Source organism: Astatotilapia calliptera, chromosome 3, assembly GCF_964374335.1.
Source record: "Astatotilapia calliptera chromosome 3, fAstCal68.1, whole genome shotgun sequence".
Taxonomy (NCBI): Eukaryota; Metazoa; Chordata; class Actinopteri; order Cichliformes; family Cichlidae; genus Astatotilapia; species Astatotilapia calliptera.
In genome coordinates, this window is record NC_137424.1 from 77,240,432 (window position 1) to 77,252,537 (window position 12,106).

General features: G+C 39.7%; 1 protein-coding gene and 1 long non-coding RNA gene across 2 annotated transcripts in view; one reads left to right on the forward strand and one right to left on the reverse strand.

Annotated features, from left to right (window-relative positions):
- Positions 1–11,877, reverse strand: part of LOC113017787 (putative C-type lectin domain family 20 member A) — a 134,975-nt gene extending 123,098 nt beyond the window's left edge. Inside the window, exons 1-5 of the mRNA XM_080299325.1 lie at positions 11,754–11,877; positions 4,342–4,725; positions 3,901–4,245; positions 3,727–3,815; positions 3,143–3,643 (exon numbers count right to left, since the gene is read on the reverse strand). Of these exons, the coding sequence (XP_080155451.1) occupies positions 3,518–3,643; positions 3,727–3,815; positions 3,901–4,245; positions 4,342–4,725; positions 11,754–11,793 (984 nt within the window). The 5' untranslated portion in view covers positions 11,794–11,877 and the 3' untranslated portion in view covers positions 3,143–3,517. The remainder of the gene's footprint in view (positions 1–3,142; positions 3,644–3,726; positions 3,816–3,900; positions 4,246–4,341; positions 4,726–11,753) is intronic.
- LOC145425871 (uncharacterized) lies at positions 4,719–6,406 on the forward strand. The gene is made up of 2 exons (XR_013906646.1): positions 4,719–5,428; positions 5,512–6,406. It is a non-coding gene; the product is annotated as an uncharacterized LOC145425871 (long non-coding RNA).
- Positions 11,878–12,106: the final 229 nt, after the last annotated feature.

The window sequence follows — 12,106 nt, forward strand, 5'->3', positions numbered from 1 at the left end:
TATTTTTAATTTAATTTAATTTAATTTAATTTTTTATTTTATTAATATTTTCCTTAAATGTGTTAAATATATATTTTCTCATCTAAATGTCCACTGAGCTGTGAGCCAGGGGGCGGTAATGCGCCTTAACATTGGTCGCCAACCAAGAAGAAGAAGAAGCTGTGAGCTAGGAGGGAGGGGGTGAGTGAGTGATTCGTTCACTCTATGATTCAGCACAGGAGGGAGGGGGTTAGTGAGTCCTGAGTGATTCGCTTAGGCCAGGGGTGCCCAATCCCGGTCCTCGAGAGCTACCATCCTGCAGCTTTTAGATGCATCCTTGTTCCCACACACCCGAATCAAATGAATGGCTTGTTATCAGGCCTTTGCCAAACATGATGGCATGCTGAAGAGGTAATCAAACCATTTGATTCAGCTGTGTTGGAGTAGGGATGCATCTAAAAGCTGCAGGATAGTAGCTCTTGAGGACTGGGATTGGGCAGCCCTGGTTTAGGCTTACGATTCAGCACAGGAAGGAGGGGGTGAGTAGCTCAAATGTGCTGTTAGCATGTTAGCAGAGCGATGCTACTGTGAACCGAGGAGCTATTTTCTTGATGTGAGCTTCTACTCAGGGTTTTTTCTTCCAGTTAAGAGCAGAATTTTTTTTGTTACGATACTGGATGTTGTGTTTTTCTCCACAATTTTAATTATAAGCTAGATACATTGCTGCTAACAGCAACAGGGATGAGTCAGTGAGTCAGTTGGGCTTGTGAATCATGATTCATGAGTCAGTAAAGTGATTCTCGAGTATTGAACGATTCGTTCAAGATTCGCGCATCACTATTTAACACGCATTTGAAATTACGCTAATTCAGTTTACAATAGGGTTCATTCGCTCGGTCAGCAGTTGGCAGTATCCTCGTACACTGGGGATCAAACTGCCATTAAACGAACAGAAGAAGAAGAAAACCCCTGCACATGCGCGGTACGGATCGGGTAGACCCGATTTGTACGGTCCGACTTTGCACATGCGCAGTAAGGACCGTGGAGTGCTGTTCTGTAACTATCTTTTTATTTTTCGTTTTTGTCTACATTATATTAAATGTTTCATTATCGGAAACATTTAAAGAGATATTTAATTTTCTTAACATCTTAACAGATACTCTGACCTGTAACTATCGTAAAACGCTTCGACCGGAAGTAGACACCTTTTGCGCATGCAGGGTACCGATCGGGTTTCCGGTATGGATCGGGTAGTGACAGTTGCTACTCTGCTGAGGTTTGCTGTAAGCGGTCACGTGGGGCGCTCATATCCTACGGATCTCCGCATGGGACATTAAAGCAAAAGAAATGAAGGTGTGTTTTGTGGGATTCCGCAAACGTTTTAAATTATTTCCAGTTTAGTGATGTTATTTCACAGGGAACAGAACCGGTTATTTTCTAAACCTAAAACCTGGGGTTAGGTTAATTGGTCATTCTAAATTGCCCATAGGTGTGAATGGTTGTTCATCTTTATGTTTTAAACCACCGGTGTCGAACTCTAGGCCTCGAGGGCCGGTGTCCTGCAGGTTTTAGATGTGTCCTTGATATAACACAGCTAATTTAAAGGTAAATAACCGACCTCAACATGTCTTGAAGTTCTCCACAAGCCTGGTAATGAACTTATCATTTGATTCAGGTCTGTTGACCCAGGGCGTTATCAAAAACCTGCAGGACACTGGCCCCCGAGAACTGGAGTTTGACACCCCTGTGTTAAACCAATGACAGGATGGCACCCTTTCCAGCGTGTACCATGCATCTCACCCAATGGTAGCTGGGATACACTCCAGCCACACCTTCTTTACCTAACACAAAGAGAAAGATCACATGCGTCCTCATTACGAGAGGGATTTGTTGGTGTGTAGTAAAAGCGCAACACTGATGAATATTCTCATAACTAACATATAACTTAAGGCCCTTTACATTTGAATGCCTGTGATTTTGACATGGACCTCAAACTTACACAGACGCATACAAAACTAAAGAAACAAAAAAGCTTCAGTGTCAAACTAACTTTACTTTCATGGATCTGTAGCAATTTCACCTGATTTATCACTCAGTGTCAAAACACACAAATGACTCATTCATTTATTAACAGAAAAGTACAATCAAATTACCTACACCACAAATTAAGTTCACATGAATAAAATGAAATTATTTTCATGGGTTTACTCCAGCTAAGCTAATGAAACAAACAAAGATGTCAATATTGGCAAAATATAAATTTGTTGAAGGCAAATTATATTATTAAATAAGAAATTAATCTATGAAAGGCAATAAATAATGTTCTGTTCTGTTCACTTACTATTTTAATATATCTCTCTCATTTTGTATTACTTTTTCTATACCTGTCTACATGGATTTATCATTTTCAAACACACAAAAACATGAATGAAACCACAGAACACATTAAAACCCTTTCAAATATATCATGAAGAAAGCTGAAAGCTACAAAAACAAAAGTAGACAAACATGTCAACACAGGCGAAAATACAAGTCAAAACTAAGACCACAACAGTAACTATGGCAACACCAGCACAAACTTTACCCACCACCTGTAGTTCTTACTAGAGTGACTGTGACTTTGTCTGTGCCTCCAAAGTGACAGTCAAATTAAAGTGTCAGATACGAGGACATCCAGCATGCTTTGCAACTGCTCTCCATTGAAAACGATGATCCACATTTATATCAGGTAAGGTTTGGGATTGTTATGGTCTCATTGATAGCTGTTAATTGTTCAATCAGTTGTTTAATCTCTGTCTCTCTTCCACAGCATGTCTTTATCCTGTTTTCCTTCTCTCACCTCAACCGGTCGCAGCAGATGGCCCCGCCCCTCCCTGAGCCTGGTTCTACCGGAGGTTTCTTCCTCTTAAAAGGGAGTTTTTCCTTCCCACTGTCACCAAAGTGCTTGCTCATAGGGGGTCATATGATTGTTGTTTTTTTTCTCTGAATTTGTTATTGTAGAGTCTACCTTACAATATAAAGCACGTTGATGTGACTTATTTTGGTGCTATAGAAGTAAAGTTGAATTGAATTGAATTGAATTGAATTCATGGCTGTTACAGTTATTAAACAATAGAAGTAGAAACAGGACATAAACAGTACAATGTTTTGCTGTCCCCCTGACCTCCTCAATCAGATCTCTGGCTCTCCTCACTTTCTTCTCCATCATTTGTGTAAGTCAGCAGAGGTTGCTGTCAGAATGAAGCAGAACTATGGATCCTAATAAACTGCACACAGACAAAGCCTGTGCAGTGACGTCCACAGAAGGACAGAGTCTAAAGTGTTGAAAGAGACGCTGCAAATCAAAACAAGAGACTAGAGCCTGTCAGGAAAACTAGTGAGTGGACCTCTGATTAAAGAATTTCTACCAAACTACAACTGCAGCTGAACAAATGAGCTGTTGGTGGAACTTTACACTCTGAAATATTGAAAGATTCAAAGGATGAGACAGCTCAGCACAGCATGTTATTAACTTCACACATGAAGTGGTTCAGTCCAGTCAGTCTTCAGTTTTGCAGCCACCGTCCACATCCTGCTTCTTTGACTGGTCGTCACGGTAACTCTGGACTTTCCTCCAACGAATCCTGAAGTCTGTCAGTCCTTCTGACAGCATGAGGCCTGACAGCTGGACAAAATGTGCAGATGATGAAAAACATGAAGCATAGTTTGACCTTGTGTCAAGTTTGTGTTGGTGACTGAACTGCTGACCTGCTGTGAAACCTGCTGCTGGATCTCTGTGCTGTGCATGTCTGCCTCTGACTGAAGCTTCATTTTCACCACTGTTTGCTTTGTCACTGCTAAAAATGAACCACATATAACAACACAAACATTAGTGTTTTACATGATGACAGGATCTTACAGTGTTTGCATTCTGAACCTCACCTGTGAAACAGAAGAAATAGATTCTGATACCACAGTTGCCATCATTCAATTGCCCCGACATTAAATTCAAATTTCCACAGTATTCAACTGAATAGAGGTTATCAGGCTGACCAGACATCCAGTTAGTGAATGTGGAGGTTGTGTTGTCAGACCAGAAGGCCCAGGGATCCCTGTAGAGACCAATCCACACATACTGAACCCCTGATCCATTCAAAGTGAGCGTGATGTTGGATTTCTCCTCTTTGCTTCTTATACTGGTCAGGTCTGTGTGGTATGTCCTGCAGTACGACTGAGCCGCTGACCAGGAGCGGCTCTCCATCACTAAGATGTAACTTGTATTTTTGGCTGTGAAATTTAAAAAAAAAGGATTAATTTTGAAACACACAGACTATGAATCTCATAAATTAGTAGGACAACTATGCCAACAAATCTTTTTCCTACCATCGTAACACAGGAAAGGGTAAGAAGCTCCACAGGGTCTATCATTCATCTGTGTTTGTCCCTGAAGAGCCACACAGTATTCCTTTGCATATACACAGTCTGGTTGGCCGTTAGCCCAGATCAAAAATTCATGTGTACTGCCAACATAAAAAAGTTTTCCCTCCATGGACCACTTCCAGCTGTAACGATCATCATAGAGCCCTATCCAAGCCCAAGTATTGATCCTTGGTGAAATTGAGAAAAGCAGTTGGTTGATGCTGCTGTTGTAGATGGTGACCAAGTCAGTGAAGTGTTCTCTGCAGTAACTCTGAGCTTCAGTCCAGGTCTTCAGCTGGTTCACAAAGTGGTATTCTCTGGAGTGGGGAGGAAGAGTGGAAAGTCCTCCTGAGAAACATAAAAAGTTTTTATTGTGGAAACTGGGCTGTTAGACGAATCACTGAAAAAGTCTGAAAAATTTAAACCCTTTAAATAGTTATACTGTTCTTTGAGTTTAAATGGAGAAAACTATAACACACAAAAGAAAGTCCTGCTGGTGAATGAGCAATATTTTTTAATTCTGTTTATTTTTCTTTTCTTTTTATTCAAACTGCAATAACTATGTGTAGCGCAATCATGTACAATTAATATTATTAATAGTATTAATAATGTTACAACATTTTTATAACATAACCTAAATAGAATGAGTACAACAGAGTAACTTTTTCTGTTTAGCAAAACTCAATAGTTTTTTCTTTACTTTTGTAATCTTTTTAATTACACGAAAGTCAAATAACTGGATATTAAAATCTCAAAAAACATGTCAGACTGTCAGGGTCCTGGGCCTGAGCGACCAAGGATCCATGGGCAGTCATGGACTTGTGTTATTTTATGTATTTTTGGTGTTGCTGCCCCTCTTCTCCCTCTTTGCGCACGTGTGTGTGTGTATATGTGTTTCTGCGGGCACCTTCAGGCCTGGTGGGTGTGGCCCTGCTGGCGAACTGGCCACACCCGAAGCCACACACCTGCTGCTGATCAGGCCTCGTCGGGGGAGCTACCTAAGAGAGTCTTGGAGCTCCCACCGACGCGGGATCATTGCGTGAGACTTCCCGTCAGTTCTCCAGCTGGTCTGTTTGTGAGTGTGAACTTACCAAGTGTAATTAAGGGTGCTAACTACTGCCTCTATTTTCCCAGGAGGATTGCTGGACGAGAGGGCAGCAGGCACAGTCTACACGGGCACAAGGGAGCAGACACATGGAGCACAAACACTGGGAGAAGACACGGAGTGGAAGTCGGGGAAAGCACGGGGATTTATTGTTCTTATTTCCACACACTTTAAATAAACGCACTGTTTATACACAGAGCACTGCGCCTGGGTCCTCCTTCCCCACATCCCCACGGTCTGCCATGCCAAACCGTGACACAGACAAAATGTAAAAATCTTAACGTAGCTGATTACCCAGTTGCACAGATTGCTGCTTAATTTAAAACCTTAAGTAGATTTCATCAGTTCAACAGTATCGTCACGGTCCTGGGTCACTGACCCAGTCTTTTGGATTTGTTGCATTATTTTTATTATTATTATTCTGTGACTTCATGGTTTTTGATTACTTTTGTTTTGGTTTCTGTGTTAGCGCTCTAGTCCTTTTTTGCTTTGTTAATTCCTAGTTCCTAGATTTTGTTCTGGTGCCCCCATGTTTAGTGTCGGTTTAGTTCTGTCCTCGTGTTTGTGTTGTTCCCCAGTCAGTAATGTCTCATGTTGCTCCTGTCTCTGTACTCTGTTCAGTGTCTAGTGTGGGTCTCGGTCAGTCGTGTACTTCCTGTTTTATTTTGACAGTTCTGCTCTACGTTCAGCCTCTGTTCCCCATCTCCTCTGTGTAATTAGTACCAGCTGTGTTTCCCTTCTGTCTCCCATTTCCTGATTACTAAGTCATGTATTTTAGTCCTCTTTCATCCCCTGCTTGTTGCTGTGTCATCCCTTTTGCTGTGTGCTTTCCTGTGTGTCTCTTCATGAGTTTAGTTCATATTATCTCAGTATCATTTTTGTATTGTTTTTCTTTTGAGTCAGCAATAAAGCTGCTTTTGAGTACTTGTTTTCCTGTTTTTTTCCTCGTTTTAAATCGGTATCGGTCCGATGCTGAACCAAATTACTGGATCGGATATCGGAGAGTAATTAAAATTGCAATCCTAAATAGGGATGCAACGATACCAATTTTTTCAAACCGATACGATACCGATACTTGGATCTGAGTACTTGCCGATACAGAGTACATAAACCGATACTTCTACCACACACACACACACACACACACACACACACACACACACACACACACACACACACACACAAATACAATTAATTGGAAGAGAGGTTTTATTATATTCCCTGCCGATAAAAAATAAAATCTTAATAAAAATGACCACAAAAAAATTTCAAGTGAAAAATAAGCACTTCTGTTAAATTATTGCAGAGTCTCCACATTGTAATTTTACAAAATATCACTGAATTATTGGCACTGTCTCGAGCTTTCAGAATAATAAATAAACACTTATGTTTGGAATAAAATAAATACAAATAAGGTTTGAGAATAAAATAAACTTTTAAATTGTTGCAGAGTGTCCATATTGTAAACAAACAAACAAAATAACGAAAGTATTTGGCATTGACGAACAAACTCCTCATCAGTCCACTGTGCCGTTAAACTGAGGACTGACATCGCGCACACACTGCTTGTCTTTACCTCTTCAGAAAGTTTTGGCACCACTATCTCCCTGATGTATGGGCGGTTGGGAATTTCATATTGCAGCTCGAGTATGCTGAGAAGACGGTGCAATCCTATGTTTTCCATGACCGGCATTGGCTGGTCATCCAGAGCGATAAAATGAGTCAGAGCCTCTGTTATTTAAGCTGCCCGTGGATTTTCTCTTGACATTTTTCATCGCTTTTCCAAAACCTGAGTTAAAGTTGGCTGTTCCGGTCCACACTGCTGACATTTTGTTTAGTCTAGCTACAGCAGCCTCCAGTTTCTCTTTTTTATCTGGAGTCGCCAGTCTCACTCCCCTAACCCTGTGCCTGTTTAGCGCGGGATGTCCCCCTAGTGGCCAATCTAAAAAACTACAACAGAAATGACAAGCCACCCTCTGATTAATGAAATAAGTTGGTATCGGTTAACTTTTACGAGTATGAGTACACACACATTTTACAGTATCGGCCCCGATACCCGATACCAGTAGATACCCGATACCAGTATCGGTATCGGTGCTTCCCTAATCCTAAATACAAACTTAACAATGTGGTATATGTAGTGTATAGTGTATGCTGTACAGTGCAGCGAGGAATGCCCAGACCTCTACATTGGAGAGATCATACAGCCACTTCGCAAGCGCATGGCACGACATAGAAGAGCCACCTCCACAGGACAAGACTCAGCGGTCCATCTGCATCTTTCGAGGATGCCAATGTTCACATTTTGGACAGAAAGGACAGATGGTTTGAAAGAGGAGTAAAAGAAGCCATCTATGTCCACTGTGAGCAACCATCTTTGAACAGAGGCGGTGGCTTATGACACCAACTCTCTGCCATCTATAATCCAGTTTTGAGATCCCTTCTCAGACGTCTTAACGCCCACTCACATCCTGGGCCGTCTGACCTCAGGAAATCACATCATAGGGTGGGGCCAGGTTTCACAATGAGCTCACCTGAAACCCTGGCTGATTGTGACCCACACCCGTTTTCACACCTTGGCTCATGTGATTAGGTAGAGGATCATCAGGGGGTCCTTTGTCCCTCTTTGGGGGGTTACTCCCACTAGGTTTATATCTGGGACTCTCCACCATTTGACCTTAGAACTGAAGAAGCTTCTCGGATGAGAGGTGAAACGTCTTCAAGCAACCTAAAGAAGTCCAGATGCTTTTCTTTCCAAGCTCCTTAGACAGATTGTTGATTGAGCATTTTTATACACCGAGTGTTGTTCTTCCTTCAGCCCAAAGATCAAAGAATTGGGATATTTAACAGAACATTTCAAGTTTCTACACATCAATACAACCGTTATAGCCCATTTTTAAAAAATATGTATGCATTAAGTGCATAGTAACTACATAAATTGCAAAAAAAAAGAATAATAAACTACAAAAAAACTGAAAATAATTTTTGTTTTGTTTTTTACATATATTTCTACTTAGAGAAATTTAAGAGGTTTATCCCTCAAAACTGTAAATACCAAAAAGTTGCACAAAATAGTTTCCCACCACAGGAAATTTATTTTGAGTGCCTTCATAGTCTTATTTTTGAAATACACCAATTTATGATATTGGTACCGGACATAAAAAAGTGGTATCATGCCATCTCTAGTTGTAACCAATGACAAGCCTCTTGTTCACAGTCACTCATGGATAAATCCCATGAACTCTCAACTGGCAAGCATATATGAACCGAGTAGGACCTAGTGTGTACCATTTCTACAGTTCTGTGACACAGAAATGGAAGGTCAGCATCATGGAAGAGGGGTGAGGATGCGGGGGGAACAAAACAGGGGAAGACGCCACATACATAGGCAGATTCCTAATGAAATTGGGGCAACACTTGTTGTCCATGTTGTCAATCGCGGCCTCAAAGTGGATGAGGCTTGTCGGAGGGCGCAACCAAATGTTGGAAGAACCACTGTGAATTCAATCATTCAAACATTTCATAGGCAGAACAGGTATGTATAGTATGGGACAGTAATCCAACATCTCATAATATCTCATGTTTAGTGTGCATTACTGTAGTTTTACTGTAATTTGCACCACAAAGGATTGAAAGACAGGCTCGCAGAGGTGGAAGACAGCCCCCTTTTACCCCGCAGTAAGAGGAAACTATTTGTGCAATGGTGATTGCAAACAATGCAATAAAGTTGAAAGAAATTCAAAGCGCTGTCATAGAGGATAACGGTGTATTTGGTAATATTGGATCTGTGTCAATTGCAATAATGGACAGAGTGCTCAAGAGAAAAGTAATGTGCATGAAACAATTGTACAAAGTGCCATTTGAACGGAAAAGTTAAAGAGTGAAGGAGATCGGTCACCAGTATGTACAGGTAAAACATGTCTCGTATACTCTAATGTTTAGCACTGTAAACTCTTTTACTTTGTGTAGTTTCATGTAGTAGACTAGCAATTCTGTTTCTATATTCACAGAACATGCAAAATGCATTATGTTACACTGGATAGGGAACCACTGCACACATTCATATATGTTGATGAGGCGGGTTTCAATCTGGCCAAAGGCAGAAGGCGTGGAAGAGATCGCTTTGGACAGACAGCAACCACTGATGTCCCAGGTTGGCACGGAGGGAATGTTACAATATGTGCAGCCAACTCAGACAATGGCATCCTCACCCATATTCCCTTTTTGTTCCATATAAACACAACATCTCCTGACTTTTCAGACACTCTTTACAGGGACATAGTCCCTGAGAATGAGAGGGGTGGAGGCCAACTCAACATGAATGTTGTTGTGTGGGATAATGTCCGTTTTCACCACTCACATCTGGTCATAAAGTGGTTTGCAGCACATGACACAATGCTGGTTTAACTTCTCCCTCCCTGCTCCCCATTCCTTAATCCAAAAGAGGAGATTTTCTCTGCCTGGAGGTGGAAGGCCCTGCTAGCAGCCATGGATGCAGCATGAGACGACATTACAGAGTCATGCAGAGGGTGGATTCGCCACTCCAGGAGATACTTTCCTCGTTGCATCACAAGGGATGATATCCGTTGTGATGTAGATGAAATTATGTGGCCAGACAGACAGGAATGTCTGGATGTGCCACAAAACCCTAGAACTGAGGAAGCTTCTTAGATGAGAGGTGAAGTGCCTTCAAGCAACTTAAAGAAGTCCAGACGATTTTCTTTCCAAGCTCCTTTAATAAGTTAAGTATCATTTCCTGTAACTGGAGCTATATCAGCACATGAACTGTGTAAAGATGAATGATGAATTAATAAGAACCCCTGTTTTGTTCACTGGTAAGTCATTTGAGGAACTTTTTCCACTATAGTTTTGAAGTGCAACATCACTCTCAACCCAACTGTATATATATAAAACCCTATTTATTGGACATTACTTTTTAAAACTGGTTTGTATATTTGTACATTTCTCTTTTCTTTGCTTTAACCATCTTGTGACTCTTATCTAACAATTGCATTTTTTTAAATCTTTACTGTGACCGAAAATTTCCTCACTAGCTTTTTATTAGAGAAATGCATTTAAAGCATTGAAAAGCTAAATAAAGAAAAGTCAGTTGAGTCTTTTTAAAGATTGCAGTTGATACATGCTTCATTTTAATGCTCCAGTAAATTCTTTTTTTTTTTTCATGAATTGTTTTTAAAATCATTATGCCATGTTTCAAAACAGAAGTAAAAACAACGACATCAAAAACTATTTGTTAAACTTTGTGCATAATGTTAATGCAAGAACCTGAGAGCAATTGATAAAAGACAAGGACATTTTACTTTTACTCGAGTTCCTTTGCTCAGAAAAGTCTTTTATGTTTGTGGTCAAATTGACCCCAGGAATCGAAACCTTTCAAAGATGACCTCCATATAATAGAAATAAATAAGTCAAACTTAATGATATTTTTAAGTAGCAGATTACTACTAAGTTGATCAGAAATAATACATTAAACTAAGTCAAATAAAAGAAAATGTTAGATGAACTTAATTTAATTTAGCAGCACTATTTTCTTTTAATTACACTTACAATTCCTAATTTATTTAATATCAATACCAATGTATGTACATTCATTATCTGCAGCCAGTCCTTTCCCTTTACAGTCATAGTCCCTATATTTAAAATCCTTACTCTTACACACCACACTGCCTTTACCTCTCTCTATTTACACATATTTCCCTGTCCTCCTCCTTTGTCTAAGCCCAGCAGTTTGTAATGGCGCTGTTATTAGCAAGTGTTAACTCAGGGCACATCCAGTATGGAAATTCAATTCTTATCCACATTTTATTTGGCAGTGATTTGACGTCAGGTGTCAATAATGATGCAACTCACAGCATTTTGTCTGGGCTTGGGACAAACTATAGGTTTACGCTGGCTTGTTGTTAATAACAGTAATAATAAGAATGAGGAGGAAAAGAAGTGAAGAGAAAAAATATTTATTCCCAAAGCTGTAGAATTGCCACGAATCAACAGCCAAAGTTTAAAAATCTATTTGGTTCAATAGATATCATTATAAATAACAACAAAAAAACAAAATATTAACAAAGGAAGATAATTTTACATTAATGCAGGTGTTGTGGTAGGAGGAGATAAAGATTTTCTGACTGTTCTTGTGGTTGATGTGTTAATAAAAAAAAACTGTACATGTAATCTGATTACCCAAATGTCATCAGTCTGTCTCTGTGTGTTTATAGGCTACATTTCAAATGTTTAAGATATTAATATTACTGACCTGAGAGCAGCAGGATGAGCAGTAAACAGGTTTCTTCCATTCTTCTGTTTAATAGATACTCATCATGATTATTATTGTACTGTAATTATTATCAAGTGTTTATCATTTAAGGTTTCTCTTCTCCAGTCTAATAAGTATATAGTTTATATGCATATCCAAAATAATTCTATTCAATGATTTTTAAATATTTCAAAACTATCATGTCTTAAAAACGGTTTAAATCATCATTTCTAAGTTTTAGAATAATGGATATAATATAAACATATCCAAGAATATAACTTTAGGATTAATGATGCATAACTTACCTGACAGCTTATCTTCTCCTCTGTTGACTGAAGCTGACTTTTAAGAAG